We start from the raw sequence: 27,322 nt of genomic DNA on the forward strand, positions 1-27,322 counted from the left end.
GTTGAGAGCTCATTGTAAATTTAGAATATCTCTCCATAACTTCCTTGTCAATAAATATCGTAGAACCAAGCATAGTGATTTTGAAAATTGTATATGTTCTAACTGTACCAACCAGGAGATTAAAGACGAGTTTCATGTCCATATTATATGTGAAAAATATAAAACGTTTCTACCTAATTTAGATATTACACACAAAGGCAATCAATTAATGATCAATTTGTTGAATTCGACCAATGAAGAAGTTATCAAATCTTTAGTAATGTATTTGAAACATGTATTTGGACTCAGGTGAAGAATATATTATGCAATGCAAGATAACGTTATTTTTATGTATCTGTTGAAACTGAACTCAACTATGGGCCATATGGCCGTGCATGCTGAATAAACTGTCTGTCTGTCTGTAACATAGAATATCTCGTTTATTTAGGCTAAATATATAAAATAAAATGTTTCTTGGGCATATTTTTCTCCAAAGTGAAGAAATCTGGCTGGGTAAGAGTACATACATGTAGGTACAATATGTGAAGCCCTTTTCTGGCGTCCACCGCAGGGGACACTGCTGGAATATTGCTAAAAGAGGCTTAAAGACAGTACACACTCATTCACTAACTCATATGACTGGGAATTTGACTGCAGAATCTTTCCCTTTTTTGGCCTTATAAACTTAGTCAAGCCAAGGACATGGCCCACAAGAAGGTCCTCACATTACATACTCTTTGTTCAGGCTCGACAGAAGGTAAAGCCCTGCAATCTAAGATCAATACAATCCAATCATCGGGGTGTCATCAGTTTATGAGATATTAAAACTGCCAAGAGAAAATATTCTGGGAGTACTCCAAAACATCTCCCCCTCCGTGTTCACACTTCCAGAACAATTCCCACAATGTGTCAGTGTGTGATTCTCATTCCTGGTGTCCTACACCGTGTCAGAGCTGGACTACTGCCATTACCGCGGCATAAAACATTACTCACTCAATCACTTCGAGAGGCAAACAATTCGGTCATTTATGAAAACCACACCGGACATATAAGGTCACAACATATCTATTAATTATTCACCGGAGAGAGTGTTAAACGCCGCTGTAAGAAATATTCCGAGCATATAACGGCAGCCATTTTCGTTTCTTGACGGGTGCATGTATATGATATGAGGCGAAACATATTGAATGGTTAGTCTGGTGGTTCGATTCCCTGTTCGCGTCATACCAAACGAGTTAAAATGTGATAATTGTTGTTACCCTGACTGGTGCTCGGCATGAAGGGGCTAAACCAAGGACTGGTCGGCTCGGAGTCAGTATACCGTGTCTGAGTGGGGTATCCATGTTTAAGTGCGGCATGGTATCACAGTGGGCTAGCACTATGAAATGTTATTCAAGCACACGCACCCAATTCCTTCCTACATGTACGACGATAAACGCCATCTCGTCTCACCTCACCTGCATCACGTCGAGTGGCGAGGGTTACACTGAGGTTATAGGCTATTGGGTAAACTATTTCTTCTTAATTCTGCAAAACATGCACATTATTTACCCTGCAGAAGTTGCAGAAATTCTGCTCTCGGCTTGAACTTCCTCAATAGCAGATAATCATCTTTTGTATCAATATAAATCGACATTTTTCTGGACTCATAGCCAGATTATTTCTTCCGAGCTCGTCATCGGTCGGATTAACAAATGTCCGGATTAAAGGATCACAGGTGTGGGGAACGGTTTTTGTGTATATTTCAAAAGGCTGCAAACAAGATCGTCCGGAAGTCGGGTTTCCGGACTTACATCGTTTCCCTGTATCCATCCATCCTTGTTCTACAGTACATTGTTCCTCTGTATCCATCCATCCTCGTTTTACAGTACAGTGTTTCTCTGTATCCATCCATCTTTGTTTTACAGTACAGTGTTTCTCTGTATCCATCCATCCTTGTTTTACAGTACAGTGTTTCTCTGTATCCATCCATCATTGTTTTACAGTACAGTGTTTCTCTGTATCCATCCATCCTTGTTTTACAGTACAGTGTTTCTCTGTATCCATCCATCTTTGTTTTACAGTACATTGTTTCTCTGTATCCATCCATCATTGTTTTACAGTACATTGTGTCTCTGTATCCATCCATCGTCGTTTTACAGTACAGTGTTTCTCTGTATCCATCCATCCTTGTTTTACAGTACATTGTTTCTCTGTATCCATCCATCTTTGTTTTACAGTACATTGTTTCTCTGTATCCATCCATCATTGTTTTACAGTACAGTGTTTCTCTGTATCCATCCATCCTTGTTTTACAGTACAGTGTTTCTCTGTATCCATCCATCCTCGTTTTACAGTACAGTGTTTCTCTGTATCCATCCATCCTTGTTTTACAGTACAGTGTTCTCTGTATCCATCCATCCTCGTTTTACAGTACAGTGTTTCTCTGTATCCATCCATCTTTGTTTTACAGTACAGTGTTCCTCTGTATCCATCCATCCTCGTTTTACAGTACAGTGTTTCTCTGTATCCATCCATCTTTGTTTTACAGTACAGTGTTTTATCTGTATCCATCCATCCTCGTTTTACAGTACAGTGTTTCTCTGTATCCATCCATCCTTGTTTTACAGTACATTGTGTCTCTGTATCCATCCATCCTCGTTTTACAGTACAGTGTTTCTCTGTATCCATCCATCCTCGTTTTACAGTACAGTGTTTCTCTGTATCCATCCATCCTCGTTTTACAGTACAGTGTTTCTCTGTATCATCCATCCTTGTTTTACAGTACATTGTGTCTCTGTATCCATCCATCATTGTTTTACAGTACAGTGTTTCTCTGTATCCATCCATCCTCGTTTTACAGTACAGTGTTTCTCTGTATCCATCCATCCATCCTTGTTTTACAGTACAGTGTTTCTCTGTATCCATCCATCATTATTTTACAGTCCATTGTTACTCTGTATCCATCCATCATTGTTTTACAGTCCATTGTGTCTCTGTATCCATCCATCATTGTTTTACAGTACATTGTTTCTCTGTATCCATCCATCCTTGTTCTACAGTACAGTGTTTCTCTGTATCCATCCATCCTTGTTTTACAGTCCATTGTTTCTCTGTATCCATCCATCCTTGTTTTACAGTACATTGTGTCTCTGTATCCATCCATCCTCGTTTTACAGTACAGTGTTTCTCTGTATCCATCCATCATTATTTTACAGTACAGTGTTTCTCTGTATCCATCCATATTGTTTTACAGTACAGTGTTTCTCTGTATCCATCCATCCTTGTTTTACAGTCCATTGTTTCTCTGTATCATTCCATCCTTGTTTTACAGTAGAGTGTTTCTCTGTATCCATCCATCCTTGTTCTACAGTACAGTGTTTCTCTGTATCCATCCATCCTTGTTTTACAGTACAGTGTTTCTCTGTATCCATCCATCCTTGTTTTACAGTCCATTGTGTCTCTGTATCCATCCATCCTTGTTTTACAGTACAGTGTTTCTCTGTATCCATCCATCCTTGTTCTACAGTCCATTGTGTCTCTGTATCCACCCATCCTTGTTTTACTGTACATGTAACAACTTCTATTTTCAAGTGTTAGTGACCGCCTACCTGGCCTAATGGTAGAGCGTCTGCCCGGAGAGCGGAAGGTCAGTGGTTCGTCCCCCGGCCACGTCACACTAAAGGACGTTGAAAGATGGTACTTCACACACGTGCATGCACGTCGCTATTAGTGCAATAACCTCAATTCTTTATCGACGTTTCACCTCACCTCACGTGTAACCAAAGAAAGAAGTAAATACCCGCTGCTTGAATGTTACGAGACTGATACGCTGAGACGTTATAAGCACATGCCACTGAAGACCGACAGCCTGTCTCCCTGATGGTTACTGTTGAGTGACATTACCTCCTAACCCATGGAACCTTTAACCTGAATTTTGGCCATCCAGCCGATTACACTGGGGATGGCACCGCCCGAGTTAATGGTATTGTCAGGAGTACTGCTGTGTTCGGCGTAAGACAACAAACTAACACTTTTACTTTTCATGGAGTGAGTGGGTGAGTATGGTTTTACGCCGCTTTTAGCAATATTCCAGTAATATCACGGCGGGGGACACCAGAAATGGGCTTCATACATTGTACCCATTTCGGGAAAAGAACCCGGGTCTTCGGCGTGTCGAGCGAACGCTTTAACCACTAGGCTACCCGACCGCCACCTTACTTTTCATGGAAACTGTGTGAGTGGCGGTATGGAGTATGCTACGGTATGGAGTATGCTACGGTATGGAGCAGATCACGCTTACCATTTTCGCGTCATCGCTGATTTTCAGTGATCCTTTCAAATTTTCATCATTATTTTGGATTTTTCGTCCAATGGTTCTGTTTCGGCAGATAATCGAGACTGGTTATTCTATGGAAGAATAATCTCTTGCGTTCACGTTGTATATTCCACTGTATTTTAATATATAAAAGATTCACCAGTCGTGTTTTTATGGTGTGTGCATATGTGACATAGTCATTTGTTTATTCTTATTGATAAGTGTCCGAATGAAACCTGTGATGTTTTGTACGATTACACAAAAATACAATGTGGAAATAATGTAAGCATCACCATTTATTGTTTTGCTTTCATCCATAACTTTCATGAATGTTTTTTTTTGTAAGTACACAATGACACCGACGTCATGTTGACAAACGTCTAAGATACCATCCTTACCTGCGAGCACAACAACGCTGTGTTATCGTGACACACTGGCATACCCCTCACTGTAGCAAATTATGCAAACAAATCTGTAAATCGCACTGAAAGGTTTGCATTAAGCCAGACTGCTCTGATTTCTGAAAAGGTTCGTCTGTTTACATACACGTGAACATTCCGGTCACGTGATATTCAAATTAGCTCGTGGCACTGTGTAAGTCACCAGTGCGGTGTTTGCTGCCCGGCCTAAAAGGACATCAAGATGTCATGGTGCTTCATATGACGTCATCTGCTTGTCAGGTCAGAATTAACGCACGCACGCACGCACGCACGCACATTTCTCAAGAACGTTAAAATGGAAAGGCCTTGTGAAAAAACAAACAGACTGTGAAAACAGTTCCCCTGCAAATAAGTGATATTGAAAACAGTTCGCCTACAAACGCGTGATATTGAAAACAGTTCGCGTACAAACGCGTGATATTGAAAACAGTTCGCTTACAAACGCGTGATATTGAAAACAGTTCGCGTACAAACAAGTGATATTGAAAACAGTTCGCCTACAAACAAGTGATATTGAAAACAGTTCGCCTACAAACAAGTGATATTGAAAACAGTTCGCCTACAAACAAGGGATTGCATCATTATTCATCAGATTCCAAAGAACCTGACCAGGTCAGAAACTAACTTGCATACATTTGCAATGTACATTTATATCAAAATAGAACTTCACACTCATGCGATCGTATAAATAGGGCACTGGTGAAATGAAGGCGAGAAGAGCCTGGCGATGGGCGATTAACGCTCATTACAATCCCATAATTCACTAATCGTGTTTATTGATATTTCCGGTGCACATGACATCACGCCAGTAGGCCATGCGATAGTGTTCATATGTCCTGCCCGCTGAACCCACTTGTGTATGCCTTCATTACCCAGTTTAGCCTGATTAACAAGGTACGGGATGTTTTAAACATCACTTTATCACATTCCATGGATTTTGTGACAACTATATTACAAACTTGTGCAGACTGGTGTAAGAGCGCTTCCTACACCTCGCTTCTTGGCCCTCCCAGCGGGCTGCATTGATTGGCTGGCTAGACGGGAGTTGTCGACCAATGCGAGCACAGAGGGCTTAGCGTGTTGAACATTCGGCTTACATCGGCCCTCGCACTGACGAGGTGATCAAATTGTCCTTACACCCATGCCACATGTACCTCACATGTACACAAGGTGAAGGTCACACACTGGATTCAACTTTGCGGGCTTCCATATTTTTTAAGAACTGAACAGTTTGTGTTTTAGGTTGAGGGCAATGACCTGGAAAACCACTTTGTAACTTTTCAGATCTGATGGAAATGTTGGATTGCACTGAACTCGAATGTTGATCTCCCAGAGGGGATTCCGGATGGCGACATAGAACTCCATGCTGGTCGTAGAAGGCGACTTAAATGGACAAGGCGGTCATGCCCGCTGATTGGTTGATTGCAAGGGCGTTACCAGTATTTTTAAAAGGGAGGGGTCTAAAACATCAAATCTCCTCTCAGATAATTTTAGTGCCTACACCACATTACTGTTTGTTTTTCAATAGACGGGGTGAGAGACCACACACCCCCCCCCCCCCCCCCCCCCCCCCCACACCCCCCACACCCCCGAATCCGCTTATGGGTTGGGTGCCATAGTAATCAAATGAAGTGATTCGTTCTTCATGCTCTCAACCACTGGTTTAGCAGTGACAATCAAGAACATCGACCTCTAGTTTGCCTGATCCAGACTTCATTATTTACAGGACGTGCTTGGGCAGCGTTAAAATACCATTCACACACTCTTTCAAATATTGTCCTACGTCACTATACATAAACAAACCAATGATACAGGTACAATGTACATTTATTGATCATGGTTTCCTTCAGTTCATTCTAGTAGGTAAAACCAGCGTTTCTGTCCACACGTTGAAAGTACCGGCCAGGTCTTCTCGCGTGAATCTCGCGGAGTACATTGGATACCGTCTGCTTTTTGTGGTGATCCCAGATCACGCGCTCCTCTAGGTGGCGCTGTAAATCTTCCTCGCTTGGGTAAGGCAGTGTCTGCAATAGGAAGGGTCCTACAATAAGTGAGTTTCAGGTATAGCGTCGAATTGAACATTTTTCCAGCTTACCATTCCGTATCAGCTTACTGCTGGAGGAAAGCTCAAAATATCATTAGTAAAACGAACAAGTACAGAATCGGTGTATCCAAACCATGGGCCGTAATCGGGGTGGATTTGGGATTCGAACCCACGACCTGCGGATCCTTTGTTATTTTTCACCGATTATTGTGGCACTTGAGACCCTGTCCTAGCCTAGCACCCGTTCCTTGCATTTGCTGATGGAGACATATTTCGTCTACTCATTTTTACGACAGCAAACTATGTTTGACCTGTCACAGCCAGTTTCTGACGCCCTACCGATCGTGACGTCACTGTTTTTTTAGTTCACGGATTTCAACAAAGCTACGCACAGAGTTATACCGCTCCCTACCGCAAGCGTTTATTTGTTTTTGGTTTGTAAAAGTTACATAGGGATGAGTAATAGTTTGAAAGATGAATAGAAACTTTATCTTTGCCTCACATATATGTATAATGGTATTCGTACATACATAATACATAAAAACATTTTTTTATTACATTGGTGGTACAGGTCCAATCAATCTTTCAAATAAAAACGGTGATTCGATGTAATGTCGAAAAATCTTCAAATACAACCCACTGCTTTCTTCACTGGTTATGATAAAAGTTCTTCTCCACGACAATTTGGTAGTGAAAACAAGGCAATATTAACAATTTGTTTCAACATCTACAGGATTCCCTGTAATGTATGTTATATGTGTAAAATTATTTCGTTGTCGTGGAAACAAACACACATGTAAAGTATCACCTTATTTGTTAAAGCAGTACTGGGATAATTTAACATAGATTTTTGTCTACAAAGGTAAAAATTGAATACAGATATTGATGCCGAAAGACATTATAATCATACTCTTTTCACAAAGGTTCTTTCATACAAACCCTTGCTCGTGTCTTTCGCCAAAATTGTAAATGTCTGCGATCTGCATCACTTTGGGCTTTCCTCCCACATTAAGCTGACACGCCGTGATATAACTGGAATACTGTTAAAAGCCGCGTTAAAACCAAACTCACTCACAAGATCTTTAACTGGATGCAAGGAAAAAAGATAAAATCTTAAAAATTAAATCTGAACTCCATTTTAGTTCTGCAAGTAATTTAAAAAAACAAGCCCATTGTTTATGCCCAATTTCATCCCTTTGGACCAAGTGGTTTCAGGAAAGAAGTTTCTCAAATAGTTTCCATGTCTTAATTTTTACCAATTGTACTTTTCAACTTTTTTTATTTTACTGGAATGAACAAGGTTGAAACACAATGTGTCCCTACACGTATTCTAAGAGCTACCCGAGCAGCAAGTTCTTAAATAATTTTCTAAAGTGTATTTTGTTTTTCATTTTAAAAAAAGCAACAACTAATATTTTTCACCTTAATGCCATTTAAAGTATGCTAAACATCTTCATTAAGCTTTAGAGAAGAAATCAAAAGGTCACGGACGACGGACGACACATGACATCAATGCATAATGCCGTTATCTGTTAGCCACAAATAGATACACGTTCTGTTCAATAGCAAGTGTAACGTCAAGGACAAGGATATTGAACCAGGCCTAACCTCATCCCTGAGTTTGACCATGAAGTCGTTAGAAGCATTGTCCAGGAAGAACTTCTTGTTGATCAGCAGACACTCCACGCCATTGCTGGTCAGGGCGAAGTTAGGCTGGTCCTTGTAGAACAGGTCGGATATGCCCTGAAATAGGAGGTCATTCCACAGAGTAAGTGCGGGTTTACGCCGCATTCAGCAACACACACCAATAACACAGCAATAATGAGCGTACACGTTTACCATTAAGCTACCCAACATTGAGTGAGTGAGTGAGTGAGTATGGTTTAACGCCGCTTTTAGCAATATTCCAGCAATATCACGGCGGGGGACACCAGAAATGGGCCTCACACATTGTACCCATGTCGGGAATCGAACCCGGGGCTTCGGCGTGACGAGCAAACGCTTTAACCACTAGGCTACCCGACCGCCCCTACCCAACATTGAACACCTGAAGTGTTCCGTAGCTCTCTTCAGGTTCGAGATCAGGTGAGAGACGGTGTCCCTCCAGTAGATATCTCTCTCCTTAATGTCTTCACGCCTACACACATTAAAGGTTTACTTATGTAGTAAATATGAAAGAAAATCAGGAAAAATATGCTTCCCCTTGTGTCACTACAGTAAATTCACAAGCAATGATGACACTACCAAGGAAGCTGGCCAGGTCCATAAACAGTAACGTTTTGCGTAGAGAAGCTGCGTCTAGCTGCGTTTGAAGTAGCAAGTAGTGAGGTCCCTCACAAGGCCTAAAAATATAGTGAGGTCCCTGACAAACGTCCAAATGTTGTGAGGGTGCTAACAACGTCCAAATGTTGTGAGGTCCCTCACAAGGCCCAGATATAGTGAGGTTGCTAACAACGTCCAAATGTTGTGAGGTTGCTAACAACGTCCAAATGTTGTGAGGTCGCTAACAACGTCTAAATGTAGTGAGGTCCCTCACAAGGCCTAAATGTAGTGAGGTCCCTAACAACGTCCAAATGTTGTGAGGTTGCTAACAACGTCCAAATGTTGTGAGGTCGCTAACAACGTCCAAATGTTGTGAGGTCGCTTACAGCGTCCAAATGTAGTGAGGTCCCTCACAAGGCCTAAATGTAGTGAGGTCCCTAACAACGTCCAAATGTTGTGAGGTTGCTAACAACGTCCAAATGTTGTGAGGTCGCTAACAACGTCCAAATGTTGTGAGGTCGCTAACAACGTCCAAATGTAGTGAGGTTGCTAACAACGTCCAAATGTTGTGAGGTTGCTAACAACGTCCAAATGTTGTGAGGTCGCTAACAACGTCCAAATGTTGTGAGGTCGCTAACAGCGTCCAAATGTAGTGAGGTCCCTCACAAGGCCTAAATGTAGTGAGGTCCCTCACAAGGCCTAACTGTAGTGAGGTCCCTTAAAAGGCCTTCATGTAGTGAGGTCCCTCACAAGGCCTAAATGTGTTGAGGTTCCTAACAAGGCCTAAATAAATGTAGTGAGGTGCCTAAGAACGCCCAAATGTGGTGAGGTCCCTAACGACGCTTTAAAATATTACAGAATAGAAATCCTTCAAGAAGGTTGTATTCCTCTACCAACGTAGAACTGTAGTGAACAGAATGCCGTCATTCGTGAATTTACAGTACAAAGCTTGAAGTACACAGGAGTAGTGTTGGCGACAGCAACGCTACGTCCACTCACAAACACAGACCCCTTGGTGAGCGTCTGGACGTTGATGAACACGTGCAAGTCCCCCGCCGAGCTGGCCCGGCCCTGAAACAGACAGAGTAGTCACCGAACACGGTACAAGAACAGAACATCCTTCAATGGCCATACTCTGTGTCAGCTGCACATTCAACTCTATAGATGAAGATGGCGTGAGGTGAAATGAGGTTTAATGCCATGTTCTAGATTATTTAGCTTATAGAGCTACTGAATATATTCAAATCACCTTATAGTCCTGTGTGTCCGGGAAAGTGACGGATGACCGGCGCTGACCACGCGGCTGCGCTGTCAACGCTCTCTGGTCTCCCCGATCCCTTTTACCTGTTGGAGCGAGACGTGGGTGAGCAGGTGCGTCTGGACGACGTATGAGTGAGTGAGTGAGTGAGTAAGGTTTTACGCCGCTTTTAGCAATATTCCAGCAATATCACGGCGGGGGACACCAGAAATGGGCTTCACAAATTTTACCCATGTCGGGAATCGAACCCTGGTCTTCGGCGTGACGAGCGAACGCTTTAACCAGTAGGCTACCCGACCGCCACGGACGACGTATGAACAGTTGCGAAGACAGGAATCGTGATTGGCTATGATTGAGAATGTCTTAGCAGTTCAGTTGTTTGTTTGTTTGTTTGTTTATGTGTTGTGTAACACCGCAGTCAGCAGTATTCCTGCTATATGAACGCGGTCTGTAAATAATCGAGTCTGGACTAGACAATCCAGTGATTCATATCATGAGCATCGATCTACCGCAGTTGGGATTCGACGACATGCACCAACCAGTAACATGCAACAAGTCAGCGCGCCTGACAACCGATCCCGTTAGTCGCCTTTTACGACCAGCATGGGTTGCTGAAGACCTATTCACAAGTGTCAGGTTAATGTAGAGGGAACGTCTGTAGTTGATTGGGGAGTTGAGGTGTTCCTTCTTATACTACTCAATAAAAGTTAAGGACCATCCGATTCTTGTTGATAGTTATAATGTTAACCATAGTAATTTGAAAGAATCGAATGGTCCTTAACTTTTTGAGTGGTGTATAAAAACATAAAGAACGCCTTATTTTGCTAGCAAACCAAGGATCATAATCTAAGTCAGTCTGGGATTCAAACCCATGATCATCTGATCCCGACACAACTAGGGGATGCAACTCTTTACGGCGAATTTCGGTGATAAAACAAAAAGCCATATGTGCACTTGTCCTAGTAAATGATGGGGTAAAATTTAGCTTGTGCAGTAGCAAGGCTAGTTTTGGTATCAATAGTAGCTAAATATGTAAAAAATATGTGATAGTAATGGCGGTAACAGTAGTAGAATTAGGGGGGCGGTGGGGTAGCCTAGTGTTCAAGCGTTTGCTCGTCACGTCAAAGGCCTGGGTTCGATTCTCCGCATGTGTCCATTTCAGAAGTCCCAGTCGTGATATTGCTGGAATATTTCTAAAAGCTGCGCAAAACCCTACTCACTCACTAGGCTTAGAAGGGATTCAATACAAAGTGGCGTTATCCCGTGTACTGGTACTATCTGTATTTCTACAAGTCGTAGTGGAAGTCGTGGCGGCGATGATTCCACTGCAGTAGTAGCAGTAGAGGCTTCCATTAGATCCTTCCCAAACCAGCCTCCCCCCCCCCCCCCCCCCCCTCACCCAGAGTCAACGGTGAGTGCGCCATACACGTGGAGTGTTTACAGTACTGAGATCCCAGGCGATCGTTTGTTTCATAATTCCAAGATTGGGGCAATCAGATTAAACTCCTTACATCATCGATCCGCCTTAGCTACTGATAATGATAACTGCAAGCACTGTGCCGAGCTTGCACTGGACGTGGCGACGGATCGACCGAGATTTCCACAAGCTGTTCAATATAACTGCGTATAGCATTTGGAACTTAATTAATTTCACACGTGTGGAGTTGCACCAACCTCTTGAGTTTAGTCTTGATTTGGAAACCACGGGTGTCTGAAACGACAACAACAACACTATAAAAAATGTGTTTAAAATGTAAACCTTCACATAGACATGTTTAAATTTAAACATGTTTAGGAAAAGTGTAAATCCTAAACGGATTATATATTTAGTGTGTTCTTTCTGAACATGTTTAGTGTCTAAACACATGAAAAGAGCTATCGTGTCACAGCCTAAACACCACATCCCCATAACCTAAACATGTATAAATTCGGATACGGGTCTTTCCCACAACGGGCTTAGCTGTTAGACAAAATGCAAAACTTTTATAGACACTAAGCGCGTCAAACTTATTGGACAAGGAACGTGTTTATGTTTGTGTTTAGAGATGCGTCCTTTGGCCCGCCAGAAACCTATGATTGTGGGTTCGAATCCCTGTTCTCACTGATTTATGCGTTTCACCGTAGTGATAAACATCTTAGACCTGCATCACTTCGGGCTTTCCTCCCACATTTAGCTGACACGCCGTGATATAACTGGAATACTGTTCAAAGAGGAGTTAAACCCAACTCACTCACTCAGTCGAGAATTAGATATCACACGCTATCGGCAAATGTGGAATAACATGATACACGATACTGAAATGTGACTGTGCTAAATACCTCCCCCCCCCCCTTCTTTTTCTCACGCTGAACCTCAATTCCCCCCCCCCCCCCCCCTTCTCTCTCTGTAGCTGTTAATTTTATCTTTAGTTGTATCATTTGTTTTAATATTCATATTTAATTAGTATTAATGCATTACTGCGACATATGAAGTAAATGTAAATTACTAGTTTAAAAACTATTAGTACTGAGTTCGATCAGTAGCTGTCGAATGGATACATAGCTATGATATTAATCTAAATAAGTAATATTGATCTGTAGGTGTGGTATTGATCTGCATGTGTGCACTGACCGATTTATAACCGTATTATGCATCGATAGATAATACCGATCATTATTTGTTATATCGATCAATAATATTATCTTAATATATGGGTTTATTACTGATCAATAGTAATATTATGATCTTTTTAGTTGTAATATTGATCTTTAGATATTGTATTGCTGTAACATTGAACTAAAGCCGCACCATCGATCGATAGACGTAATATCGATCAATACCATCTTTTTATCCATAGCCGCAATATTAGGTAATAGCTGCAAATATTGATCATAAAACTTCATTTACCCTTAAACAACTCGGTCATAGCACCACGCTCTAGGTTGTCCAGAACACAGATCGGCAAAAAACAGTCTAAACATGCAATCTGTTATTTTTTATGACCGCAAGTGTAGGTATTCTACTGTCTGCAGCTTGCGACATTAAAGCTAAGTTGGTGATCTGTGTGTGTAGTATCCCGCTGCACGTGTGGGTGAAAGGCGATAGGCCAATTGTCGGGGAATTCTCATGTGAAAATACAGGTCATCGGCGGGAGGGAAGTCGTGCCGCAATTAACGGTAGTTTGGGGCAGGGGTATGATGTATATTAATGTCTTTGTCGAAACCAGTGACATTTGAGAGGAATTTGGTGACGGCTTAGGTAAATATCAAAACAATTGCCCGCATCAAGTTGCAATGAAAGGCTACGCCGTGAATGGTGGTTAAACAACGGCAGCTTAAAGTGTCTCGTTTATGATTAAATTTCGTGAAGAAAGTGAAGTAGCGGGCATTATTGGTACCAGAATGACAGTCGTGATCTGTTTTTGTTGATGATGACAAATTATAGCCCAATGTGCTCATTTCCGCAGGCTTTCGTTTCAGTCTCGTTGAAGTATATATGTAGCTTACAATCCGACCCGACCGATTATAGGACTCCCTCACATAAATACAATCGTTGTTAAAAGCTGGTATGGAAATGGTCCATACTCTGTAATGATCTGATTCATTTCAAAGCATTGAAGGCTGGGTTATTTGGGGTTTTAGCGGTATAAATATATTGCAAGGGATTTCGTAGCAATTATTTTTCGTTTATGAAAAGAAATTAAGCCACGCCCATTAACGGACTAGTGTTTCCCATACAGAATGGGCGGAGCTTGTATTCCATTATTGCGCTGATTAAATCAGCAGTCTGTTCCTGAAAATACTTGAGTCATAATTTGTCCTTTAGGGTTTACTGAAACTAAAAGAATTATAAATCAGTCAATGATCATACTGGATGTCACAGCCTAATGTGTATTCCTGCATACAGGCTCGCTGACTTGGTTGATGCATGTCATCGTATCCCAATTGCGTCGACCGATGCTCATGATGTCAATCCCTGGATTGTCTAGTCCAGATTCGATTATTTACAGAACGCCGTCATATAGCTGGAATATTGCTGAATGCGGCGTTAAACAACAAACAAACAAGCATACAGAAATCCTACGCATAGAGATGAGATGGTGACGTCACTTCACAGCTAACTGAGTGAGTGAATTGGGTTTAACGCCGCTTTGAACAATATTTTTTCAGATATACCAGGGCGTCGGTAGCGAAAAGGACCAGTGTATTCATCATACTCTTGACAATCAAGGATGTACATCATATCGCCATATTAAGAAACATATTCCCGCTTGCATTATACCCGGTTTCGGTCAAAAAGTGATTCCGAATTAACGAGGATACATCGTATTAACAATCGGTTGCAGTGATTAGCAAGTTCAAAAGAAAATATTTGTTTAACATCGAAGTGTAAATACTTTCTTCTTCATAGACCCTTCTTGAGTCCCCTCGTTGAGAGGCGCCATATTCTCTGTCCCGACTGAAGTCCCGGTAGTGCTCCTCGTGTCCAGCGGCGCGAGACCCTGGTCAGCCGTGGTCACGAACGTCAGCTGTTCGTCGGAGACGCTGTCGTGGCGATCCTGGAAGACACCATGTTTAATGTCAGGGGGTAAAACACAAACCCCTTTGGGCTGTTTCACCTTAAACAATGTGCGAAATCATCGATAGCTGAAAGCGCTCGTAAAATCACCAAGCCAGTCAAACACATTCATCAGTGGTCCGAGTCGGTAGTTCCTGTAAACAAGAATTGAATAAAGAAATCTGATTCCGTACATGTATGTATAGCGCACGGATGGTCAAGTCGTCAAAGACGCCGCAGTTCATTGTGCAGAGTTGCGTCCCTTGGGCACGCCAGTAATCTATGATTAATGTTCGAATCTTGGTTCGCCCCGATTACTTTCAAGGTTTGTCAGCACCATACCCGTGCTCGTGGGTGTCATCAAGGTGGTAAACATCTAAGACCTGCATCACTTCATCCCACAGTAAGCTGACACGTCGTGATATAACTGGAATATTGTTAAAAGCGCCGTAATACCTAACTCACTCACTCATCTTAGTATAGTTTCCATCTTACACAGGGCTTCATAATGAAATATAGCGCCACCTGGATTTGTAGTGTAAACAAAGACAGCTCTTAAACAAAAGTTGCTGTCTGCAATATATTCAGCTGGAACTAAAACTAACACTCAAATCTTATGATTTGAACAAAATAAGATGCCAAAAACAAATGTTTTTTATCCAACAATTAACGAAACAAATACCAAATTTCATTACATTTTGAACATAAATGACTAAGTTATGGCCATAAACAGTTTTTTTCAATAGGCGGCCATATTGGAAATCGGATTTGAACCTCTGGAACACATGAAGGTGGCATCATAGGTGGGCACAAGCATATGAGCTTCAGTTTCATTGGTCCAGTGGTTCGTAAGGAGAAGATGCTTACAGACGACGGACCTTTAGTCAGGTGAGCTAAAAACAATGAGATATTTCATCTGTATTTGCCTACAGTTTCGTAATTAAAGAAAAAAAAAGTACTCTATGTCTGCCAATCTTACATCTGCGTATAGTTTCTTCATCTCTTTGTACTCTTCGCTGGAGGCAACGTTTATCTCCGGAAGTGCGTTGAAGCGCATGCGCTGATTGATTTGCTGCAGGTGTTGGATCTGTTGCTGGTAGGAGATTTGTAGTCTTTCCTCGTGGCTGAGATAAGCCTCACTGCGGAGCCCTGTCACCCCTGGGGCGGAAAGAAGATTAGATAGGGTGTAGGATGGGGTCGACACGCGTGTGTGTGTGTGTGTGTGTGTTTGTGTGTTTAGCTGCTTGTTCTTGTCCGGTCAATGCCGACTTTTTAGTGCTAGCCTACTGACATACCATGCCGCAGTTTAACATGACTACCCCACTCAGACACAGTATACTGACACCGAGTCCTTGTTTCAGACCCTTAATGCCAAGCGCCAGGCAGGGTGGCGCGGCCGGGGTTGGAACCCCGGACCTTCCTATTTCCGGGCGGACGCTGTACCACTAGACCACGGAGGCGGTCACATATGTATGTAGTTCGGATGACGTGGATATTGTGGGTTACTAGGTCAACTCTGCATGAAGTTATAAACTTATTTTTAATCTCACTTGAATTAATACAGTTACTTCACGACTGCCGATAACTAATCGTAGACAAGGCAACCCAGTGACTGAAAGCATGAGCATATACCCATGTCTTTAGGGCACGATGACACGCATTTAAGCAAGTCACCGTTCCTGGCCACTCAATCTTTCAAAGGCGGTGTGCATGGTAGAGAGTAATATTGTTGCCGGTAGCCGGCGTTTCTCTGTCCCTGAACTCAGTCTAACATGCGCACAAACGAGGCCTGCGTGTCAGTGACGCTGGTTGCACGGTGATTGTCTACTATACAAGAGAATGATCACCTACTCTTCTCCCTCCAGTTCTCTATGGTGGCGTTGATCCTTCTCCGTGGGTTCACCTTCCGCAACTTCTTCAGCAGGTTGCAGCTCCCCTGTACAGAGAGTTGGGTGAGGGAGTGAAGGAATGAGTGAGTTAATGCAATAGTGAAGTGAGAGAGAATGCAAGTGAGTGAATGTTTGTTTGTTGTATTCAATCTCTATGACGGCAATCTGTAAATAATCAAGGCTGGACTAGCCAATCCAGTGATTGACCTCATGAGCATCGATCCACACATTTGGGATCGATGACATGCATCAACCAAGTCAGCGAGCCTGAGCACCCGATCCCGTTAGTACGACAAGCATAGTCGCCTTTTATGGCAAGCTTGGGATGCTGAAGACCTATTCTTCCCGGAATCTTCGCGGGTCAGGGAGTGAATGGGTGATTGTGAAGTGCGTTTGCGTGTGCGTGTGCGTGTGCGTGTGCGTGTGCGTGAGCGTGTTTGTTGTTTAATACAGCACAATATTCTAGATTTATGACGGTGGTCTGTAATAATCGGTAATAATTCCGTTAGTCACCTAACCCAATCCGGGTATCCACGGGTCAAAGTTTGTGGAATTATGTGAATGAGAGTGAATGAATGCAAGTGACGAAAGAGAGAAAGAGGGAATGCACATGATTACGTGGGTGAGTAAATGAATGAATGTGAAGTTAGTGTGGGTATTAGAAACATTTGATGGGTACCTCTTCATCATGGCACGTGTGCTTGTCTCCACGTCTACACCACATTAAAACCTTCAACAGGTCATCGGTGACATCACCTTAACAGGTCAGCGGTGACATCACCTACAACAGGTCATCGGTGACACCACCTTAACAGGTCAGCGGTGACATCACCTTCAACAGGTCATCGGTGACATCACCTTCAACAGGTCATCGGTGACATCACCTTCAGCAGGTCATCGGTGACATCACCTTCAGCAGGTCATCGGTGACATCACCTTCAACAAGTCATCGGTGACATCACCTTCAACAGGTCATCCGTGACATCACCTTCAACAGGTCATTGGTGACACCACCTTTAACAGGTCATCTGTGACATCCCCTTCAACAAATCATCTGTGACATCACCTTAAACAAGTCATTGGTGACACCACCTTCAACAAGTCATCGGTGACATCGCCTTCAACAAGCCATCGGTGACGTCACCTTCAACAAGTCATCGGTGACGTCACCTTCAACATGTCATCGGTGACATCACCTTCAACAGGTCATCGGTGACATCACCTTCAACAGGTCATCAGTGACATCACCTACAACAAGTCATCGGTGACGTCACCTTGAACAAGTCATCGGTGACGTCACCTTGAACAAGTCATCGGTGACCCCATCTTCAACAGGTCAGCGGTGACATCACCTTCAACAGGTCAGTGCTGACCCCACCTTCAACAGGTCAGCGGTGACATCACTTTCAACAGGTCAGCGGTGACATCACCTTTAACAGGTCAGCGCTGACACCACCTTCAACAGGTCAGCGGTGACATCACCTTCAACAGGTCAGTGCTGACCCCACCTTCAACAGGTCAGCGGTGACATCACCTTCAACAGGTCAGTGCTGACCCCACCTTCAACAGGTCAGCGGTGACATCACTTTCAACAGGTCAGCGGTGACATCACCTTTAACAGGTCAGCGCTGACACCACCTTCAACAGGTCAGCGGTGACATCACCTTTAACAGGTCAGTGCTGACCCCACCTTCAACAGGTCATCGGTGACATCACCTTCAACAGGTCAGCAGTGACCCCACCTTCAACAGGTCAGTGCTGACCCCACCTTCAACAGGTCAGCGGTGACCCCACCTTTAACAGGTCAGCGGTGACATCCCCTTCAACAGGTCAGCGGTGACCCCACCTTCAACAGGTCAGCGGTGACATCACCTTCAACAGGTCAGTGCTGACCCCACCTTCAACAGGTCAGCAGTGACATCACCTTCAACAGGTCAGCGGTGACCCCACCTTCAACAGGTCAGTGCTGACCCCACCTTCAACAGGTCAGTGCTGACCCCACCTTCAACAGGTCAGCGCTGACATCACCTTTAACAGGTCAGTGCTGACCCCACCTTCAACAGGTCAGCGGTGACCCCACCTTCAACAGGTCAGCGGTGACCCCACCTTCAACAGGTCAGTGCTGACCCCACCTTCAACAGGTCAGCGGTGACCCCACCTTTAACAGGTCAGCGGTGACATCACCTTCAACAGGTCAGCGGTGACCCCACCTTCAACAGGTCAGCGGTGACATCACCTTCAACAGGTCAGTGCTGACCCCACCTTCAACAGGTCAGCGGTGACATCACCTTCAACAGGTCAGCGGTGACCCCACCTTCAACAGGTCAGCGGTGACATCACCTTCAACAGGTCAGTGCTGACCCACCTTCAACAGGTCAGCGGTGACATCACCTTCAACAGGTCAGCGGTGACCCCACCTTCAACAGGTCAGTGCTGACCACACCTTCAACAGGTCAGTGCTGACCACACCTTCAACAGGTCAGTGCTGACCCCACCTTCAACAGGTCAGTGCTGACCCCACCTTTAATAGGTCAGCAGTGACCCCACCTTCAACAAGTCATCGGTGACATCACCTTCAACAAGGAAGGGGTGACCCCACCTTCAACAGGTCAACGGTGACATCATCTTCAACAGGTCACCTTCGACACTGACTGTACTCACCGACTTAACTATGACGATCCACTCGCTGTCTTTACTGTCCTTCAGGATTACCGTACCTCTCCTGAAACAGGACCTACAAGTTATTTCTTTTCGAGTGAGTGAGTGAGTGTTTTCCAGCATACACTCTGGTAACACCATGAACTGGTTTCACACATTGTAATCCCATTTTGGGATTCGAACCGGGACTTCGGGATAACGAGAGAGCGATTTAACCACTGAGCTAATTCCTCCCTTGAAAGCATGACCTCAATAGGCTCCATGTATCTTGAAGAGGAACTGTTCGGGAAGAACTTCCCCTTCTGGCAAAATTGAAGTAAATTGGTCTTTTTCTTTATGTAATCCCCGATTATGAACATACAGTGTTCGTGCGTTGTAATTGTTCATGTTTTTCACTCCTAGAAAGCTGACTTGCTGTGTTATAACTGACACAAGTGAAGTACTGTTCAAATCGATGTTAACGCTCATTCAGACTGCGATAGATGTATTACTTGAAATATGTCTTGTGTTTATACGTACCTTGGCAAGTCAGGAGTTTCCAAACATTGAGTAATTGTATATGACGGTGGTCTGTAAATATTCAAGTCTGGACCAGACAATCCAGTGACTGACATCATGAGCATCGATCCACGCAATTGGGATACAATGACGTATCAACAAAGTCAGCGAGCCTGACCACCCGATCCCGTTAGTCGCCTCCTACGACAAGCATAGTCGCCTTTTGCAGCAAGCATGGGTTTCTGAAGACCTTCAGTATTCGAACCCGGATCTTTACGGGTTTAGTCAGCTGTGAGAACCAGCTGTTTGGGATTTTCACAACATGAAAATGAAGTACCGGGACACCTGCCCACTTCAAACAGACCTCGCTATCTGAAAGATGAGTGAGTGAGTGAGTTTGGTTTAAAGCCACTTTTAACCGTATTCCAGTTATATCGCGGCTTGTCAGCTTAATGTGGAAGAAAAGCCCGAAATGATGCAGGTCTCAGACGTTTAACACTTCGGTGAAACCCACGAGCACGGGTATGGTGCTGACAAACCTAGAAACATAATCGGGGCGAACCGGGATTCGAACCCACAATCTTAGGTTTCTGGCGTGCCAAAGGGACGCAACTGTGCACAGCGAATCGCGGCGCCTTAGACGACACCCGTGACCCCAATCTGAAAGATGACTGTAGGTGGACAACTCAATGGAGCAAACACAAAAATGACCAGTCTCTCATAACTACACATTAAAACGCACGCATTACTCACTTGAAGTAGTTGAGAATTGCTTTCTTCGGACTGTCATGGAGAAGTTCCTGGGGCCAGCCGTCCAGACAGGGTATGCCCCTTGATAACACAGGGACACGAGTCATATACGACACAGTGGTTTGAAACCCTTTTAGCATTCCATCAGCATGTCCACGTTGACGGCTGAACGAGTTTAGGGTATTCAAGACATGTTCAATTGATTTTTTTTTTTCAAATAATAAATGTGTTAAGGACGGTCTATTTTTTTAGGGTGTTTGTATTAGTTAAACTTTTAACGTTGCTAAATAATCAATTCTTTTGGAATATTCTCTCTGGCCAGATGTTAACATTTAATAAACTTACGAAATACCAAACTGCATTATTTTGAATTAATCTTATAATTTAAGTCGTATTTGTCTGTTTAAACAGATAAAGTGAGGGGTAAAAGTAAGTACTAGAATACCGAAAAATTCAAAGAACTGTTGTTAACTTTTATTATGTCTATTTAACCATCACTCATTTCTGGAACAGTTTGTACAAAGTAGTCTGTGGCTGGGTAATTTTGTGTACAAATTAATTGCTTCAATGAAGACTTGGGTAAGAAATGAATTTGCCACCACATGTCCCTTATCATGTTTGAAATGGTTTAAACGTGTGCCCCCTAAAACAAATTTATCTATTAATAACATGTCAAAAATACCCATCAGCAGTTGTGAATTATGCCAACAATTTTATTTTTTTATTTTTAAAAGTTTAAATCAAATTATATTTTTAAAAATAAAACCACGTAGAAGTAAGCGTCTGTACTCTTCACTTTTTTGGCTCGATATAGCTAACTTAAGATATTTTCAATTGAAAATCAAATCTATAATTAAATCTACTGAGAGGTATAGTTTCTTTTGCTCCTCAGTTTATAAATTTAAAAAACTCTAATATAGTACCAGAATCATATATAATTTTTTAGGAATATTTATACCAAGATGCTATGTGAAGATCGAATGGTAACTTAATGATACAAAAACATCCTTTTTTACCGAATGTCTGCCACTGAGAGATAAGCTTTTATTTGTTTGTTTTTTTCTCAGCGAGCCAGATTACCCAATCCCGTTCGACGCCTCTTTCGACAAGCATACATTAAAATATTCAAACATTGAAATAATACTCACTTCAGGAATACCTCGGTGACACTAGCCAGTCCCCCCGACATGAAGATGTTGACGAAGTCCTGCGAATCACAGATGAATTCAACTCGGGTCAATGGAGGCTTTTAACATGATTATGACGTCATAAAGCATAACACTGACGTCAGATGACAATAGCAAGATTTGTCATTCGCCACGAATCGCCTCCCCTTGCGTCAAAATATTTGTAGTGTCGCTTATTAAGGACTACTGTAAACCTCTCTACCCTGTGGAATGTTTTTTTTCTCAATTGACGAAACAACGTGATATCCAAATCGTCGTCTTAAATTTATTTAAAACAGTGAATTCGGTGAGGAATATTCCGTTCTTATGATTCGATCACATTACATCTGTCCTGTTATGTTTCTCCTATATGTCATATATTTAAACGACATTCTGAAGTTAAGAAGACACAGTTTGGCGCTTATTTTCTTTTCCGCTTTTACTGCATCATGTTTGAAAATAACAAAGACAACAATAATTCATATATTCATAAAATTAATAAAATAAAATATAACGAAACCGGTCCGCCCTTCGGCTTAAGATGAAACATATAATGGTAGAATGTAGATGTGATTCTATAAAGTAAATAATAAATAATAATTACAATAATAATCTTTAAGAATTATAACGATTATTATTTATATTTTTTATTGTTATTATTATTATCAATTATTATTACATATATTACTATTGATTACTATTATTGATAAAATATACATGTACTTGTATATCCTTACGACGTCGTGGACAACCACGTACCTCATCAGTGAGCACCAACAGCTCGATGACCTCCTTGGAGATGACGGTGGCGCACCGGTGACATTTGTTGATGATGGCATCGTCCCCGAAACAGTCCCCCCGACCCAAGAACAGGACAGTGCGTTCCTGGTTCGACTCCATGTCCATCACCGTCACAACCACTGAGAAGGACAGCACCAGATGAATAGGACAGGCTCCAGCAGTTAGTGTATGTATGGGGAGGTTACGTTTAACGTCGTCCCCGCCAGGGCACGCTGGTTGATTTGTCTGTTTGTTGTTCAACGCCGCACTCAGCAATATTCCAGCTATATGACGGTGGTTTGTAAATAATCGAGTCTGGACCAGACAATCCCGTGATAGATATCATAAGCATCGATCCACGCAATTGGGATACGATGACATGCATCAACCAAGTCAGCGAGCCCGACCACCCGACCCCGTTAATCGCCTCTTACGACAAGCAGAGGCACCTTTTACGGCAAGCATGGGTTGCTGAAGACATATTCTAACCCGGATCTTCACGGGTCTTTGGGCTCCAACCAACTTAAGGTGTCACACTGTGACACTGATTTACAAGGCGCGAATCCACGACCACAGGTTTATGGCAACGGCTAAGGGACGTAACTCTACATAGCGAAATGTGGCGCCTTTTTGCACTGGCGGACACCTTACACATTACACACACACACACACACACACACACACACACACACACACTTCTAATATTCTGGATCCGCCTCTGCTAAGGCGACGTGACCACCCGATCCGTGACCCAGAAGAAAAGATGGTCACTGACCTGAGCCAGACAGGATGAAGTAGTACATCATCGGCACGTGTCCTTCCCGTATAATCACACGTTTGGCGTCAAACCTGCAACATATTTGGTTGACCTCATCACCTCTCGTCCCTTTCTGAAACCAGGCAATAGGAAGTTCGCCCCTTTCAGAAACCAAGGCAATTCGCAGTTCGCCCCTTTCTGAAACTAAGGAAATTCGCAGTTCACCCCTTCCTGAAACCAAGGCAATTCGCAGTTCCCCCTTTTCTGAAACCAAGGCAATTCGCAGTTCGCCCCTTTCACCCAAAACTTTAAAAAATAGTTTCTTGAACCACGTGGATGAGGTGCTGGCAGAATTATGTGAAGGTTTCACATTGGCTACATTTGATGGAAACAAGTTTCATGTGAGCATTTCAAGCATTTAATTGCCTACGACTTGCTTTCAAAACTACAACACGCAGGGTAACATTCGGCGAACACTGGGGTTAAAGGTGACTGTCAGTCATTAATCGATAAATTGCGAATAAATCTAATGACGAGGATGAATTAGCTTTTAAATAGTGCCTAGTTTAGTGTTGTGTCATAGACAATCATATATTCCTGATGTCTAGTGACATATGTATACGCACTGCTCGTTAGTTTCAGTGCATTGGTCGGGCAGTGCACTTGCATTGGGATTCTCGGATTAAATAGAAATTGCATGAAACCGACTATTTCCGAGTCACGATAATTTGTAAAAAAATGCGTATGGTAACGGAAACTTCCGATTAAAATATAGTGAAGTAAATCCAAAAATTTCTCTATGATAACCCTTTTGCCATCTTCATTTCGCGTACTCTCTGAAATATGACATATTGATATCAAATCTGAACTATGAAGTAGCGGCGAGACAGTCCGCCGCCTGGTCCGTGGCAACTAATTCCCATCCCACTTGGGAGGTGTTTGTCCCGCTCCCTCAGACTCCCATCAAACACTCCGCTCCTCTGTCAAACCACAGAGATCGCCTATGGATCGGATATTACCTGTTCTTTCAATTTAGCGTTTATAGCCGCTCTTACATCAGACGCCGACTGTGTTGTTTAATCGTTACGACTAGTTCAGAGGAAAACATCTTCTTTTTTCCACAGGGAAGCATTGGGTTCACGTTCTGTGGTTTTGTCGGATGATACATTTCCCCGGAACTTGCTCACTGGTGGATATAGTTATTATTGTTGCATTTATTAATAAGAAACCTCTTTTTTTAATTTTGATATTTGTTATACTGGTTTGAATTTTGACATGTTTTATGTGACTGCGTGTTGTCTATTGATAAAAAGTCGTTCTTAAAACGAGGATGAATACAGTATTCCAACAGCTTATAAAAAAAATGTGTTTCCTTGGGTCGCATGGGTAACATAAACCACACACGGCGAGTGAGTGACACGGGTTCTACACTGTCTTAACTAAACATGCGTTACGACACTCCACACGGGTCACAACCAAACCAGAGGTCAATGTCAGGAGCACAAATTTACCGCCCGTTGTGTAGTGGATAGGGCGTCTGCCCGGAGAGCGAAGGTAGTTGTTCGATCACCTGGTCGTGTCAAACAAAAAGATGTTAAAAAATACTTATTACCCAGCCATGGCGTCGGCATTAGGGGCATAAAACAAAGACTGGTCGGCTCGGAGTGAGTGTATAATCATGTTAAGCTTCGGCATGGTATCTTATTGGGCTGGCACCATAAAACCGTTAGAGACTGGTAGTCTACAAGCAGCCACACACACACACACACACACACACACACACATGCGAGCATGTGCATGTCTCTATATGCGGGAAATAATATTGAACGCAATGTTAAACCCCTTTTCACTTGACCTGACCTGACCTGACCTGACCTGACCAGACTTGACATCAGTTGGTGTCCAAAGACACCACCTCCAAGTGATCACAAAAACAAATACTCCATTCGGCCATTGTGGTCACACGATCTCCATTGACTAGCACGAACTAGCATTAACCTATTTCCCTAAGAAACTCTGATGGGAGACTGAAACGGGTTTAAGGTTTAAGCCGCAACAAAAAAACAACATTTACTACGATTACATCGACTACATCGTCACCAGATCGTATACGTCGTCACGTCTTCGTAAACGAATCCGTATTTAGGCTGCTGATAGTCTTCATTTTTGTAAGAACCATCATCAATAGCGATCGTAATAATTTTGCGAAAAGAGATCTTTTTCCTAAATCAATTTGAAGACTTTATTGAATTTAATCCCGATTTCTGCCAAAACAAATTAAGTATTTGATGATATTACAAAACGACTGCATCGCGTCCTATATCTAAGCGTATTGCCAGCTCTTTGAAACAGAGGTTCCGGAAGGGAAATAGATTCTTGTAATTTATTCTTTTAAACTCAAACTCGAGCAGATGGTTTTTGTGTGCTTTTACATCATTTCGCGAAATTGGCAGTTCATCTGAAGAAGATGAAAAAAGACACAAGTCTTTATTGTCGAAATTACGTAACTTTATAACCAATCAATTTAAAGAACGCATTGCACACATGGGGGTATTATCTGTGCTACTTTCCGCGCGACAATCAAACTGTCCTCAGCGGCGGAGCGGTCGTGAAACGGACGAGGAGGCAGCGTGGTCAATACGATGCAGTCGATCGTTTGGCACGTTCAATGAGACACAGAAAGATATTGGATCTCCAAGCTTTGATCGACATAATTCCGCCAACAGCTGGCGCAGACATTTCCCTCCGTCTTAATTGACTCCATAATCAATTGCTGCTAATGGCGGCTAAACGTTTGAGAAGACTTCTCGAGTCAGAGTCGCTCAAAGATTTTAATCTTTTCCAAATCTGCCGATGTCCCTGATTTGATTTTTTACACGTTTCGCTGTCCGCGGCGATCAATCTCCTTTCTTTTCGCTCCCGTCGATCCCCACCGTTGGAAACCAACGACGACTGCGCGCGTTAATACTTCTCGAGATGGCAGAAAGTCTTAAATTGACGACCATATGATCAGAGATTACTACAAAAAACTGGAATGATATTGAAGCGGGCAGTGAACGTGTTGATAAATAGATATTTGAACTGCAGCTGCCTTTAGGAAAATAGTTTCTGAGAATTGATTAGTCTCCGCTATGTTTTGAATTCCTGTTCTGTTTTTGCGCATGTCAAACTTTATGCTCCCTTCGTCATTGGGTTGAACCGTATGTTCATCCGGGCATCGTTTCCGTGGCCCCTCGTAGGGATAACGTAATGTCGATTATTAATTTGATAGTAAAGAGTAAGAAAACTCAATCGACAATGTGTCTTGACATTCGCTGGTCATAATTTCCCAAATTTTGTAACTCGGTTGGAATAGTGTCGTCAAATTGATATCGTACAAGGTGATGAGACATTTGAAAGATTGAGTTTTGATGGAACTACAAATATTGTTTATCAACCTTATGCTGTTCCCGGGACTTGCTTGATGGGGCTTGGTGTGTGCCTTTCCACCGATCACATTGTTCGACATCTTTAACTGTCAACTTCCACGATTCTTGGCAAAAAACAACGCGATTTGGTGATTCACTTTTAATTTTAATGTTTTGACCATTCTTACGGTGGATTTGAATATTGTTAGATTAACATTTGTAATTTGAAAATAAGAAATATACTTGTTGAATTTTTTTTGGGTAAATAAATCGCGATGCAATATCACTTCTAATCTAAAGCACATTTATAACCCAGAAGAGAACATTTCTATAGATTATTAAGGCCTCCTAATGTCCATTAACCACAAAGTAAGCCAGTCAAGCCACCGACATGCCGATGCGCGGAGTTAATTAATAAACTTAAGTACCATGCATCATACTTACACGCGCAATGTGACTGCGCAGATTAACGTCTATTGGGTCCGTATTTTAATACCCATCCCAATAAACAAACAGAATTCAAAAGAATCCAAAAACAATCGCCTGGAATGTAAGGTTTCCGGGTTAACGAGGTTACGACTTACGAGGTTTCTTTGTATA

The 27,322-nt window shown here is 42.7% G+C and overlaps 1 protein-coding gene across 1 annotated transcript in view; it reads right to left on the minus strand.

The window, feature by feature from the left end:
* Positions 1-6,572: 6,572 nt before the first annotated feature.
* LOC139444859 (cyclic nucleotide-binding domain-containing protein 2-like) overlaps positions 6,573-27,322 on the minus strand; it is a 44,444-nt gene continuing 23,694 nt past the window's right edge. The window contains exons 6-18 of the mRNA XM_071225850.1: positions 23,334-23,407; positions 22,538-22,842; positions 21,761-21,819; positions 20,616-20,693; positions 19,368-19,428; positions 16,669-16,753; positions 15,797-15,975; positions 14,657-14,818; positions 11,955-11,991; positions 10,272-10,366; positions 10,022-10,093; positions 8,369-8,503; positions 6,573-6,740 (exon numbers count right to left, since the gene is read on the minus strand). Of these exons, the coding sequence (XP_071081951.1) occupies positions 6,573-6,740; positions 8,369-8,503; positions 10,022-10,093; positions 10,272-10,366; positions 11,955-11,991; positions 14,657-14,818; positions 15,797-15,975; positions 16,669-16,753; positions 19,368-19,428; positions 20,616-20,693; positions 21,761-21,819; positions 22,538-22,842; positions 23,334-23,407 (1,510 nt within the window). The remainder of the gene's footprint in view (positions 6,741-8,368; positions 8,504-10,021; positions 10,094-10,271; positions 10,367-11,954; positions 11,992-14,656; positions 14,819-15,796; positions 15,976-16,668; positions 16,754-19,367; positions 19,429-20,615; positions 20,694-21,760; positions 21,820-22,537; positions 22,843-23,333; positions 23,408-27,322) is intronic.

The sequence above is a fragment of the Haliotis cracherodii genome, unplaced genomic scaffold (genome assembly GCF_022045235.1).
Source record: "Haliotis cracherodii isolate W230 unplaced genomic scaffold, xgHalCrac1.p SCAF_6, whole genome shotgun sequence".
NCBI classification, from domain to species: domain Eukaryota; kingdom Metazoa; phylum Mollusca; class Gastropoda; order Lepetellida; family Haliotidae; genus Haliotis; species Haliotis cracherodii.